The sequence below is a fragment of the Pleurodeles waltl genome, chromosome 3_1, assembly GCF_031143425.1.
Source record: "Pleurodeles waltl isolate 20211129_DDA chromosome 3_1, aPleWal1.hap1.20221129, whole genome shotgun sequence".
NCBI classification, from domain to species: Eukaryota; Metazoa; Chordata; class Amphibia; order Caudata; family Salamandridae; genus Pleurodeles; species Pleurodeles waltl.
The window spans coordinates 936,157,502-936,170,468 of NC_090440.1; the positions used below are offsets into that span (position 1 = coordinate 936,157,502).

Sequence of the window (12,967 nt, forward strand, 5' to 3'; positions counted from 1 at the left end):
CCTTTATACCTTGAAGAACACAGTGCTACAGAGAAATTCTGCTACCATCCCAGGAAAAGGTTTATAGTTCCACAGAGGAAAAGCCAGGGTTCTCAATTTAAAAGAAGTATGGCCCTATAGGCATACTACATTCATATTGCAACGTTGTGCTTTTTCTCCTTTAAATATAAAAGGAAGAATACACGTCTTAATTTAGGATATGTTTAAAATGAGTCATAGTAATCTAATATCTGAGTGCAGGCATAGTTTAATATAAATATACCACTGGGCTGCACTTCTTCTGGAGGTAAACCTAACATCCACCATAAAGTCACTTTCACTATATTGGGCATGGTTTGTTCAAGGAAAGCGTCACGGGTAACCCTCCAGGGGCCAAACCCAAAAGCACAGTGACTTGTCACCAAGGTCTAGACCGACCTTACTCAAAGTACGGCCCGCGGGCCGCCAGCGGCCCCACGGACCTACCTTGGCGGCCCGCGAGCCATGACTAGAGGAACTTTGGCCCATAAAAGCTTTTCAACCGGACCAATTTGTTGGGACCTATAAAAACAACTATTGAGTTGAGCTTGAGGCTGCAAAAGATCAAAATGGTTTGAGTGGGCATCAGATCAATGCGGTCATATTCTCATCATCTATGAAACACATGGGGGAAGATTTACACATTTGTCATGCAGCGCAGTTCGCTAACCAAATCTACGGTGGTGCGCTGCATTGTACAACGGGAAACACACCTCAAGGCCATACCTACTAAGATTGGCCTGTTGCTCTTTCCTCCGCTGCTCTGGTGCTCTGTTTAAGCTGCCTTGAGCAACACACAGCATAACACAATGGTACAGAGGTGAGTGGGCACAGACTAGCATACGATTTGTACTAGAAGCATGCCCTTCCTGTACCATTTCCTATGCCTAGACACATTTCATAAGTACCCGAAACATGTGATGCGTGCTGTGCATTTCAGCACAAATGCAATGATTCAGTTTTTCTTTGAAAATAAAAACGTTTCACGTTGTTAACAGCTGCTTTAAGGAGGTGTATTTTTTTAATACAGAGCCCAGTCTCAAACTCTTATTAGATTGGGTGTTGCATCAAAACCTATTGATGGGTGTTTGCTCTGAATTGCCAAAGCAGTTCACACAGCACAAAGATTTTTTTATACACCGAGAAAGTGCCACCTTTCTAGCATAGCTTGGCGTTTGCCTCTGAAAGTAGGCATCAACGCATCACTTTGCATCAATTTACTTACTTCAATGCAAAGCTTAGTAAGTCTGGGCCTTAGCCTTTTCTCCAAGGTGTAGAAATGTCTGTCCCACCTCAATACTGAAAGAAATAGAAGGGCTTTGACTGCAGACAGGTATCATAAATGTTTCTACTTGCTGATTCTTCTCTGCATGCCAGAGGTTTAGCAAGGACGATGCTACAGTAAAACCAATGGATATTAAGTGTCATTAGTCAATATGGCTTAATCTAATTCTAATCCAAAAAAAATTAAGACACTTTGATTATGGTCAAGAACAATTAGCAGTTCCACAACTTTCTTCTAAAGAAACTTTCTTTTATTATTTTATTTTCATTTTAGACGAAGATACAAAATACAACTACAGTTGTTAAAGCTTTGCACGAAAAATGGCGCTGTGTGCAGATGGCGCTGTGTGTGTGTTACTGGGGTAGGGGTGAGAGCAGATGGCGCTGTGTGTGTGCGCTGTGTGTGTGTTACTGGGGTAGGGGAGAGTGCTGATGGCGCTGTGTGCAGATGGCACTGTGTGTGTTACTGGGGTAGGGGTGAGAGCAGATGGCGCTGTGTGCAGATGGCGCTGTGTGTGTTACTGGGGTAGGGGTGAGTGCTGATGGCGCTGTGTGCAGATGGCGCTGTGTGCAGATGGCGCTGTGTGTGTTACTGGGGTAGGGGAGAGTGCTGATGGCGCTGTGTGCAGATGGCGCTGTGTGTGTTACTGGGGTAGGGGTGAGAGCAGATGGCGCTGTGTGTGTGCGCTGTGTGTGTGTTACTGGGGTAGGGGTGAGAGCAGATGGCGCTGTGTGCAGATGGCGCTGTGTGTGTTACTGGGGTAGGGGTGAGTGCTGATGGCGCTGTGTGCAGATGGCGCTGTGTGTGTTACTGAGGTAGGGGAGAGTGCTGATGGCGCTGTGTGCAGATTGCGCTGTGTGTGTTACTGGGGTAGGGGTGAGTGCTGATGGCGCTGTGTGCAGATGGCGCTGTGTGCAGATGGCGCTGTGTGTGTTACTGGGGTAGGGGTGAGAGCAGATGGCGCTGTGTGCAGATGGCGCAGTGTGTGTTACTGGGGTAGGGGTGAGAGCAGATGGCGCTGTGTGCAGATGGCGCTGTGTGTGTTACAATGTTTTGAAAAAGGGAGCGGGGTGGTTGTTCCCCCTCTAAGCCCCACCCCCTCTAAGCCCCGCCCCCCCGCTGTCACTTCAGTGCGGCCCTCGGCCGCAAACCATACTGCAATTTTGGCCCCCGAGAAAAAGTTTGTGAGTACCCATGGTCTAGACGTAAGTGCCCAAGTAACTGGCAGACAAGTACTATATAAAACCGTGTAACATAACATAAGACTTATACTGCAGACTATTCAGTTGAATAGCAGTGATCCTGGAAGCATTAATTTTGGTTATACTGAATAAATATCTACAGGTACACCATAAATACACACGGTGGTCAGTATGGCCAAGAATGACTTTCAATTAAAAGATGCTTGGACTTAGCAGCATTATATATATATATATATATATATAAAATATATATATGAGTGATCCACAAATACCAAAGGTAGGTCAGCACTCCTTTGAGAATTAGAGCCTACTCGTCTGAAATGCTGAGTGTTCACTAGCGGAATCTTCTGTTGACAGAAAAACACCACTAGAGGGAGACTACGCACCTGCTCACTGGCCAATATTGGTGGGCATGACTGTATGTGAATGCTTGCTCCTCAAAGCACATAAGGCTGTGCCCCCTGTCATCACTGGATACCAACACTGATTTGCCTTTACATTCGGCAGTCATAGGCATACACTTGCCCATATTTACACCTGGCTTTTGCTAAATGTGTGTAGTGTTTACGCTTTACGGTCAATAGAGGTGCCCCTGAGACGTGTCATGGTATAGGGATGTCCAAGGTATCTTCCTCATCTTCTCGTACGGCGGAAGAACACATAGAGACGGCCCCCACCCAATGAGGGGACACCATTAGGCCCCCTCTTACCAGGGCAGATAATTCCTTTAGAGCAGCTGGCAGAAATACCTGGACAGATATGGAAAGGAAGGCTCTGCCCTCTCCATGCAACCTTGATGGAAAGAGATTATTTTATCTACTTTCCCTCTTCCTGAACAGAAGGAATGCACCATTGTACACGATGAGTGCCAATTTGTGAAAACTAAAACATGTGGCACCAGGTAGTTTGCATACAGATATTTTTAACTCATTGATATGTTTTATAAGTACCTTTTTCCTACCCTAGTTCAAGATATGGCAATTCAACTTAGAGTTATATATTCTTACACAAGAAATTAGGTCTGTGGCCTTGTTCCCTGTTCTGGTCAAGGGCGTTCTCTCCACGACTCCCAATTTCATGTAGGGTTGGAAGCACTATCTCCTTATATATACATTCATTTATTTGAGTACGTCTGTATAATACCCCAATGTCACAGGAGAGTCACTTCAAAATGTGCATTATTGAGTTTATATATTTGGATGATACATTACATTGTGTGTTTCCCTTGCATCAGTAACGTATGTTTCTAAAGAAGGGTGTTTTAATTGATTTTTTGTCAGTGAGGGTATATTATTATTAGGGGGACTTTGTTATTGTATTCATCCATTACTGCAGACTATTTTTTCACGCAGTTGCAGTCTACAGTTTGATGATCCTTTGTCTTGGGTGGATTCATGCATTTCATCATCTACTCCATGCATTGCTGCAAACCCCTTTTCAGGATCCAGCTACATGTCCACTCACCATACTAAGTAAGCAATTCCCTTTCACAAGCGGTGGAAGTTCACACAACCAATCTTTGGGATAGTTGAAAAGACCTCACATGCAGGACCTCACACGTCCTTTGACTCCTGGTGACATCACTGGACATTATATTATGTGATATGTTATCCCTGTGATGGGCCATTATAGTATTATATGACTTTGTACTCTTGAAGCTGCAGCACAATGGTATGGCAATTCCTTTAGAAAATCACTCAAAATGCCTAGACACTGATACATTGTTGAGTGGACATAGGGCATCTTTAAAAAAGGAGGGATGTTCTGTCTGTCCTACTTAGTGTACAGATGTGTACATACAGTAAATAGGGCATAAGGATATCTGCCTGGTGCCCAATGGCTGCCAAACTCTAAATCAGGCCCTTGGTTCCTTCAGAATTGATCACACTTTGTTCTTCACCTGTTTGCACTAACACGAAGCTATGCCACTAAGAGCTATCCAAGCCCATGCTTTCCTCAATCCAGGCTTCATTCACAGCACAATTGAGACACCCATAAAAATATGACTATACAGATGGTATGGGGCGGGAGGAACAGTTGCGGGGAAGAGAGGGGGACTGGCAGATCAACCCTTTATTAACAAAAGAAAAAGAAGATAAATACCAGATATCTGTCACTTCTTCTCACAAGAAGCATAACTTAGGCCATCTATAGGGCCTTGTAAGCCACTGCCTTATGGTGCGACCACAAATGGCCTCAAGAGGGCTTCAGATTGCAAAACATTGTCTCACAACGGCTGTGTTGTAAAAGGAGCAGGACCTTAGAAATGTCAAATCCTTGCATCAAAGCGGACCACATGAATTAATTCAAACAAAACCAGTATGTAAGAAATGTTAAACTGTTACTCTGAGCCAGATGATTGACATGTTGAGCAAACAAAGTCTCCACAGATTCTTCACCTATCATGCTGCGGTGCAGATAAAAATGAAGGATGCATGCACTTACCAAACAACAAGTGCATATGTTTCTAACAAGGGAAGACTGGCACTGGCGCTAGGAACACTAGGGTATTATGTAGCAGGCCAGCGGCTGTCAAAGAGTCAGCCACATGTCAGTCTTGCCAGCATGTATCTGACTCGACCACAGTCCTTGTTGCCTCCATAGAACGACACTTACTAGAAAATTGACCCATTATGCCCACTAGCCACCTACTAAGGGTTGTGTGGTGCAAAGGTGTGGGGGAGTACCACCAGTAGTAGTAGTGGAATCCACCATCTGGAGCAGAGTTTGCAGAGTTTAACAAAAATGTTTCTAACCTGACACGGATCAAAAGTGACTAAAACTGGACAGTACATGTAGCAGAACAGTGGAAATTCCTTCCCGAAGTTTGACTGGTCATATCTCCGTTGCTTACTACTGTTACTGCATTCCAGCGTTAAACTGATACTAATGAGGTGAAACCTTTTCCTAGGCCATGTAAACCTGTGGAGCAATAGCAAAATAATGAAGTAATACTATCAAAAAAGTGGTACATTAAACCACATAATTTGCCCTTTTTTTTCTGCAGCATTCGGTACTCCTCTGCCACATAATTCCTGCGACCCTTGCCATATCATTGACGCTGAGAGGCAGTGGAGGTTATTTCGTCTGTTCTATTTGCTGCCTCGTGCGCCATGTCAGAACGGTATTTCGTGCGCAAGGGCTTTTTAAATAAATAAACATTAAATAAATTGCTTTTATGGCCCTCATTTTGGACTTATTCGGCGAAGTGGTGTCGCGGACAACATATGTTCTTGGTGTTTAAAAAAAAAAAAAAAGTAAGGGGCTGCATTTTTGAAGGTGCAACGGCATAGTGTGCATTCTTAAGGGCATCGTTCACTGGATTGTACAGGGAAACGGGAAATGAACTACGAAAACATTGCACAAGACGCCCTGACAATCGTGGTTCGACAGATCGGTCCTGCCACAATGATGACGCATGATCAAATGCCACAGATACTGAGAGGAATACAAACACGCGATCGTTCACCCTAAAAAGCAGATCCGCTTATATAAACCCCGGGCTTGGTGAGATGTGACGTTTGAGGTGTATCCGAAAGTGATAGGATAGCAATTGCTTGCAAGCCCGGTCCTGCTGAGAGATTATCTCTGGGCGCGCTTTTAGCACAAGGTCGGTAACTCGGGACGACCCGTCGCTGTCTTTGTCTCTGTTCTGGCTTTAGGGTGGGCCTCCTCGCTCATTCAGTGCTGATTACCCTTTTATGCAAAGCGGGTCCATTACCTCTAGCGCCTAATCAGTTCTTCTTCACAAGGGCCGCGCCCTCTGGGGCTCAGAGTCGTCGACTCGAAATTTGTCGTAATCTACCGACTGTGTGGTCGGTAATTAGAGCCGTGAAAGCTAGATCTGTTCTGGCTCCTGGCATTAACGCCCTCTCTCCAAGGGCCCCGAGCGTGTTTTCAAATCATAAAAGAGGCTTACAAAAGCACAAACTTGTTAGCGCTCTGAAGTAACCAAAAGTAGACGCGCAGCGCTTTAAATAGTACGAAAAATAGTAATGAAAATAATGAACAAGGCAATACCAATATAGGCCTGAAAAGACTAACTCTGCTGTCTGTTGTTAATATTGTCTTCGTTTTATATGTAATAATAACTGATTGTTTATATAGATATTTTTTTCTGCGGATGCGCCGATTCTAAGCGCTATAACCAACGAGTGTTAGTCTTGCCCGTCCGTGTTAATGGCACTCAGTGCACCAACCGCTGAAGGATGGAAGACGGATTTGGCCTTGTCTGATTCGATCTCGAGACTTGCAAATAACGCCACATGCCAACAGAGAGCGCTTAACTCTTTGACCCGTCTTGCAGTTTTTTTAGGGGGGGGGTTGAGGGTGAGAAAAGTAGGATAAACGGGACATTTGAACGGGCCCAGAAGTAATACTCCAATCACGCTCAGACGAAAGAATGTTTGGCAGTGAGAATACTTAAGTCATGGAATAGGCTCCGCCTTAATGCAAGCACCAGCAGTCTCTGTCAGTGGTTATAAGGTCAAGTAAACAAACTTCTTAGAGAGGAGCAGCATTCATTTATTTACATATTTGTCAATGCGCACGGTCTTTTTTTGTTTGTTATTCCTACAATAAAGGGTTGTAACCTGGGCTGTATTCCTCCTGTTCTTTGAAATGACTGATATTCGTCGAATTTCACACAGGATAAGATATAACTAATGTATACTCGGCCGACGATAACTCTTAGATAGCTCCCAGCACTCTTAGAACTACACGATAGGAGAGGATTCCACCCGACGCGCAATTGAGAGGTTTCTTAACAGGCTGGCAGTGCGAGGAGGAGTCAGTCAACTGTCCGAAACTCTTCCAGGGGGGTAGCTGTCTGGAATGCAGCAGGTGAAGTCACAGCGGCTTCCAGAGCGGTGAGGGAGGCACTGCACCCCAATATGTCTGTTTACAACCAAACTCCGCTGAAGACCATTTTTTAATCGCGCTCATTGGAGCCCTTGTTGCCGCCACTGATTTCCCCACAGGCCTCTACACCCCGAGAGAGTGAAACTCGTCTCCTGGCGGCTGCATATGAAAGTCTCCCGCCCGCTGGGCTGGGGTGACTGGAGCCAGCCCCCCCGCCTGCTACTGTCTGCTCTCGAGGCGCCAACCTTGGCGGCTCACCCCCTGCAGCCCTCACGTGAGACATTCACCCTCCTAGCAAAATAGGCTCTGCCGGCTGAATAAGAGCATCTCCTCCCGGCAGGGTGTGCCAGCCCCCCGCATGCTCGTGTCTTTTCTGTGGACGCCTACTTTTTAGCACAAGCTTGGCAGATCGCCCCCGAGCGCTGGATCCTCGCCCTCCTCACAAAGCGTGCGTACTCTGGTCTCCCTGTGCGCCAGCGGTAACTCGTTCACCTGAAGCAGGCCCGGGATGGACACTTGAGGGTTGCCACATGTCACGACGGGACACTGCTGGCTAATGACAGGCAGTGAAAACAAAATGCAGGCTGGACCTTGTGATGTACTCCTAGAAACCGCATACGTGATAGGCGCACTGTAAGCTGACGAGGCTTCAATGCGCATGGAATTCACGCTGGGTATTTTTATGTACTCTGTACACACGACATGTGCAGTAGACACTCCTGTAGGCTCGCCGTCTTTAAACTGCACATTAACTACAGCTAGAAACCCTGCCCCTGTTGTGGGCACATGGGAGTTGCTAGTTACCCTTTAACCAGGATATGCACACTAGACAGCTCAGTAGGCTTGGTACAGGAGATACACACAGTGGACACTGAGAGAACCTCTGGCCCATCATAGTACAGTGACCACCTATATGTGCACACTGGACTCGGCTGACTGTGTACCCATGGACGCTCTATGGACTCTGTGACAGGCTCAGTTCACGTGACACGTGCATTGTGCTCTGCTACAGGGTCTGCCTCTGTGTTATGTACACAGAACACTACTATAGAGTGTGCCTCCTTCATGGCCGGGGTGTATACTGCCTCATGGAGCCACTTCTATGTTTAGTGCAGCGCCACATGCTCCCACGCTACTTCATGGCGCTAATGTCTCCACAATAGGCTTCTACCCCACCTGTCCATGACAGGCCGCGGCCCCGAGGCGTACCAGGGCAAGGGCAGAATTATCTCCGTGCCAGCGAGCTCAACAAAAAACTCCAGAAAAGAGGCACCTTCTGTGTAAAATCAGTGCCGATTCGAGTGGGGGTCCGTCAACAGCCCCCCTTTACCTCTCTCAATGCTGTCCAACAATCACAAAAACTTTGACCGGCAGCTGCCATGAATTAAAACGAGCACCCCCCGATGAGAGACTGCAACAAGAAAAGTGTCTATAATTTGCCTGACCAGAGAATACAATTGTATAATATATGGGCTTAGGTTAAGAAGCAAAGATCACCACCGCCCCTATAATAATATATACAATAAAACAATCTTCCTGTGTATTGTGATTCCGCGTGATTTAGTGTGTATGGAACTTAAGCGCTCTTGAAGCACTCCCAAGTCTCACAGGTGGACGGTTCACGGTTGTGTCACACACGAGGAGTCCTCCCTCAGTCCTGCATGCCACCTCTCTCTAGGTCAGAGGTCTTCAAACTGGGGGGCGGCCCCCCCTAGGGGGGGCTGAAGTGATCCCAGAGGGGGCCCCAGACTCTGGCCAAAATAAATATTATACAGATAACAGGCCTTTGTTTTAAGCAGAAGCATGTTACTGTAGTTTTAAAAAGGTAACAGTACTTAACTGCAATGTTTAAATAGGTTTAGACATAAATTAATTGTGACAAATTCTGAGGGGGGCCCAATGATTTTTATTTTTCAACTGGGGGGGCGCGGCATTAAAAAGTTTGGAGACCTCTGCTCTAGGGTCTGCGATATGCTGGGCAGCGTAGATTCACCACTATCAGCCACACACAGGCTTTCCACTAACTTGTAACGCAACGCTGGGGGGTTTAAAGGGTTTAAAACTGGGCAACGCCACCCCGGATGAGTCCACAAGGGCAGGTGCTCCCTGGTGTGGGGCTGGCTCACAAGAGAACATTCTCGCACGAGCCCCTGCGTTTTCACTGGTGGTATTCGGGGCAGAGTGCTCGGAGACCCCGGGAGCTGGCGTGATCGCCCGTCTCCTGTGAGCGCGGCACACGCAGCACCACACTACACCCTGATCGGTGCACTTGTGAGTGTGGTGAGTGCGGAAACCACAGCCCACATCAGAGCCTGTCACCCGTGGGGCACAGCGGAGGAGCCGCACTCCATATATGGAAACCGGAAACCTGCACAACCGCAGCATCCCCAGGTGGTGCGTGAGAGCATCCTCGCTGACATGTCAAGCAATGCGTGCACGGCAGGGTAGGATATTGACTATGCGGTGTATGTGTCATAGTGACGTGCCAGGTCCTATATATGCACTGTAATTGAGACGAGGATACAATCGGGTACATTAGTGACTTGACTTACTCAAGTCCCCGCTCGTGCACGGCCTATGAGATGTTTGCACAACTACCTGCACACCTGAAAAGAGGGTACACTCAGCAAGAGGCTCATAGACATACACATAACAATTGCACAGTGTCAGCCACCTTATAAGCCGATACACGCACACACTTTGTCTGAAACATGTATCCAGTATAAATACTGCACGATGGAAGTAATCACCGACTGGTAAGCACAAATATGATATATGTGTGCAGTCCACTGCATATGTGTTACATATTAGATGTGTGTGCAGTCGGTGGCACCATTACACAGAAAACCTAATACCGGATGTGTTCGGTCAAAGTCCAACAGGCCCAGCTCCAAATTCCGACAGTAATATATATTTCCATAGCGCTCCTAACTGCAAAACATACAAAGCGGCTATTTTAACTTTACATTTGGCGGATCCGCTCGGTTATTTGTTTCCCGAGTAGATGACGCACGACCCAAAACTCTTGCGAATAAATGCATTTTCGTTCTTAACCGGGGAAGGGGGAGGCGGCAGCCCCTTGTCTTCCCTGCACGAATAGAAGTGGCCCGAGGTGTGAGGGTGGATTCCTGAACCTAGTTCTCTGTCAGCACGAGGCATGTGGGGACACGAGCCCCGAGCGCGCATTCACACGCGAGCGCGAGCAGCCTCGGAGACACTCGGCAGGTGCACCGTCCACAGCAGGTGCCCCCACCTGCACCATCCCGGGGCACGGCTCACGCACAGTATATGTCCCGCCCTCGGAACACGGGGCAGCCACTCTAAAGCATCTATTAGCACCCACTGGATACAAGTATCTTTCATTTAAAAAAAAAAACTGATAAAAAGGTCGTACAACTTTTAGTTAGTTTTTTTCTAAGAGACAAATGTTTGTGGCTAATTTTTTCCAAACTGCTCTTAGCGACGCTTTAAACACCGAGAGCAGGACTCATAACCCATTTCTGTGTGTGGGTGCGTGAACATTTGGAAACTGTATGGTTTGTGAGTGTGTAGTGACAACATATAATCATTGCTTATCTTCTGAGGTATCCAGTGATTTGGTTTAATAATATATTAGCTCGTTTATATACTTTATGAGTGTGCTTTCCTGCACAGTAAAGGAAATTACAAAGTTGACAACAAGTGGAGCGTGCTCTGGAGAGTTGGGAGCAAAGAAGCGGACCCGAGGCTGCTTGTCGGCGCTAAACAAAACATTCAAGCACTTAAAGAGAGAACAACCTATACGTGTATGTGGAAACTATATGTGAGTATGTGTAAGATCTATGTATAACATACATGTATGTGACTGAATAAATACAAGCAGACATAAACATGTGTACTCTTAACACTAAACGCATCACTCGTATTATACTTTAAAAGTTACTACGTCACACTAATAAATATAAATGTAAAAAATTATGATACATGATTTCTGACACACACACACATAAAAAGGCCGCTTCCTAGGCAGCCCAGGCCTGCCTGCCCCTAAAGCAGCGCGCGGCGCGGGCCAGCCCCCACTGAGCGCGCACAACTGTGAGCACGGACAGGCCAGTACTCACTCGAGGTCGTTGGACATGTTCCCCGGCATTCCCAGGCTGTGACCGGCTCCGTGCAGTGTCTGCTCGCGTCTGCTCCTGCTCAGCACAGACATCAGCTGCCCTCCGCTGCACAGCTATTCTGCTGACAGGTTGCTTCAGGCGCCCTCTGATTGGCTGAGGCGACAGGTGCCGCGCGACAGGTACACCTCGGCAGGTGCAGCCCTTAACTTAACCCCGTGTGCGCCGCTGGCCGGGCCTAGGGGAGGGGGCGAGAGGTGAGGAAGAGGAGGAGGAACTTTCTATATTAAAAAGAGGTAGCTTTGCCCCGAGACACGAGCGTGGCTGTGAGGTGGAAGTCACATTACTGAACAAGCGTCGTCTTGTTCGGGTTTCGAGTTGCATAATCAAAACACTCCAGGTTTTCACAAATTTATTAGACTGGATAAAAACAATGGGTGAGATGCCAAGGTGGCGCAGGAAATACGTTTTCAAAATTCCACATCGCTCTTTCTTGTTTCCTTGAGTTCCTTTCCACCTTAATTATCCACATCCTCCCTTTCTTTCTTCATCAGTCCGTACCCCTTCCTTTCTTCCTCCATCCAGTTTCCTCTATTCTTGACTTCTATTTTCCTGCTTTGCTTCTTCCCTTCATTATTCCCTTCCCTATCTCACACCCTCTCCTCCTTTCTTCACTTTTTCCACCCCTCCCCTTTCATTCTGCAAATCCATTCCTTCCCTACTCCCCCTTCCTTTCTGCGTTCAATAGCCCTTGCCTCCCATCTTCATCCCTGCCTTCCATCTGAAGAAACATTCTTAAATATAACATTTGCATGTACCGGGCCTTCAAGCCGCTAGTGATATATGTACCAAGAATTACACAATGTGACAAAGTGGGCCACATCTCTAAGATATACGTAGTATGTATACATTTATAATATTAATTGACAGTTGATAGGATTATGTACGACAAATCATTGCGTGCCATTTTATGGTTTATATGCTAAATTATTGTATTTCGTGTATATGTAGTTGGTATGATGAGAAGGTGTGTCACGGATTTATACCCCAGTCGTGTTATCACACAGCGCCGGGTAACAAGATGGCGCCCAGGCTGCCCTGTGGATGTGTAGGCACAGCCTTGTGCTGCAAAGCGCAGGCACCTGCACGCCCTGCGCTCTCGCAGCCTCCCTCAGCTCTGCCGCAGCTCCTCTGACTGAAGGCTGGGCCTGTGACTCATGGGATGGGCGCTGAAGCCGCCTCGGTTTCTGGGACATGTCGGCACAGGCCTCAGATAAAACCCATTCTCGGTTTCTCTGTCTCCGGCTGCCTGGCTCCTGCTCCCACTCCCTGGGTTTCGCCTCAAAGCCGCCCTCCTTACAAGATCTGTATCTCTCTCACCCTCCAGCCTCTCTGCAATTATGTGTCCTTTTTAGCTCGCCGCAGCGCCACTCCCCTTTCTGACACCCCCGCTGCTCCCCTCTTTTGACCCATTATCTGCCTTTCATCTCTTTGGATCTCTGGGA

General features: G+C 47.1%; 1 protein-coding gene across 1 annotated transcript in view; it reads right to left on the reverse strand.

The window, feature by feature from the left end:
• GRHL3 (grainyhead like transcription factor 3) overlaps positions 1–11,626 on the reverse strand; it is a 71,704-nt gene extending 60,078 nt beyond the window's left edge. The window contains exon 1 of the mRNA XM_069223951.1: positions 11,466–11,626. Within this exon, the coding sequence (XP_069080052.1) occupies positions 11,466–11,557 (92 nt within the window). The 5' untranslated portion in view covers positions 11,558–11,626. The remainder of the gene's footprint in view (positions 1–11,465) is intronic.
• Between the last annotated feature and the right edge of the window lie 1,341 nt (positions 11,627–12,967).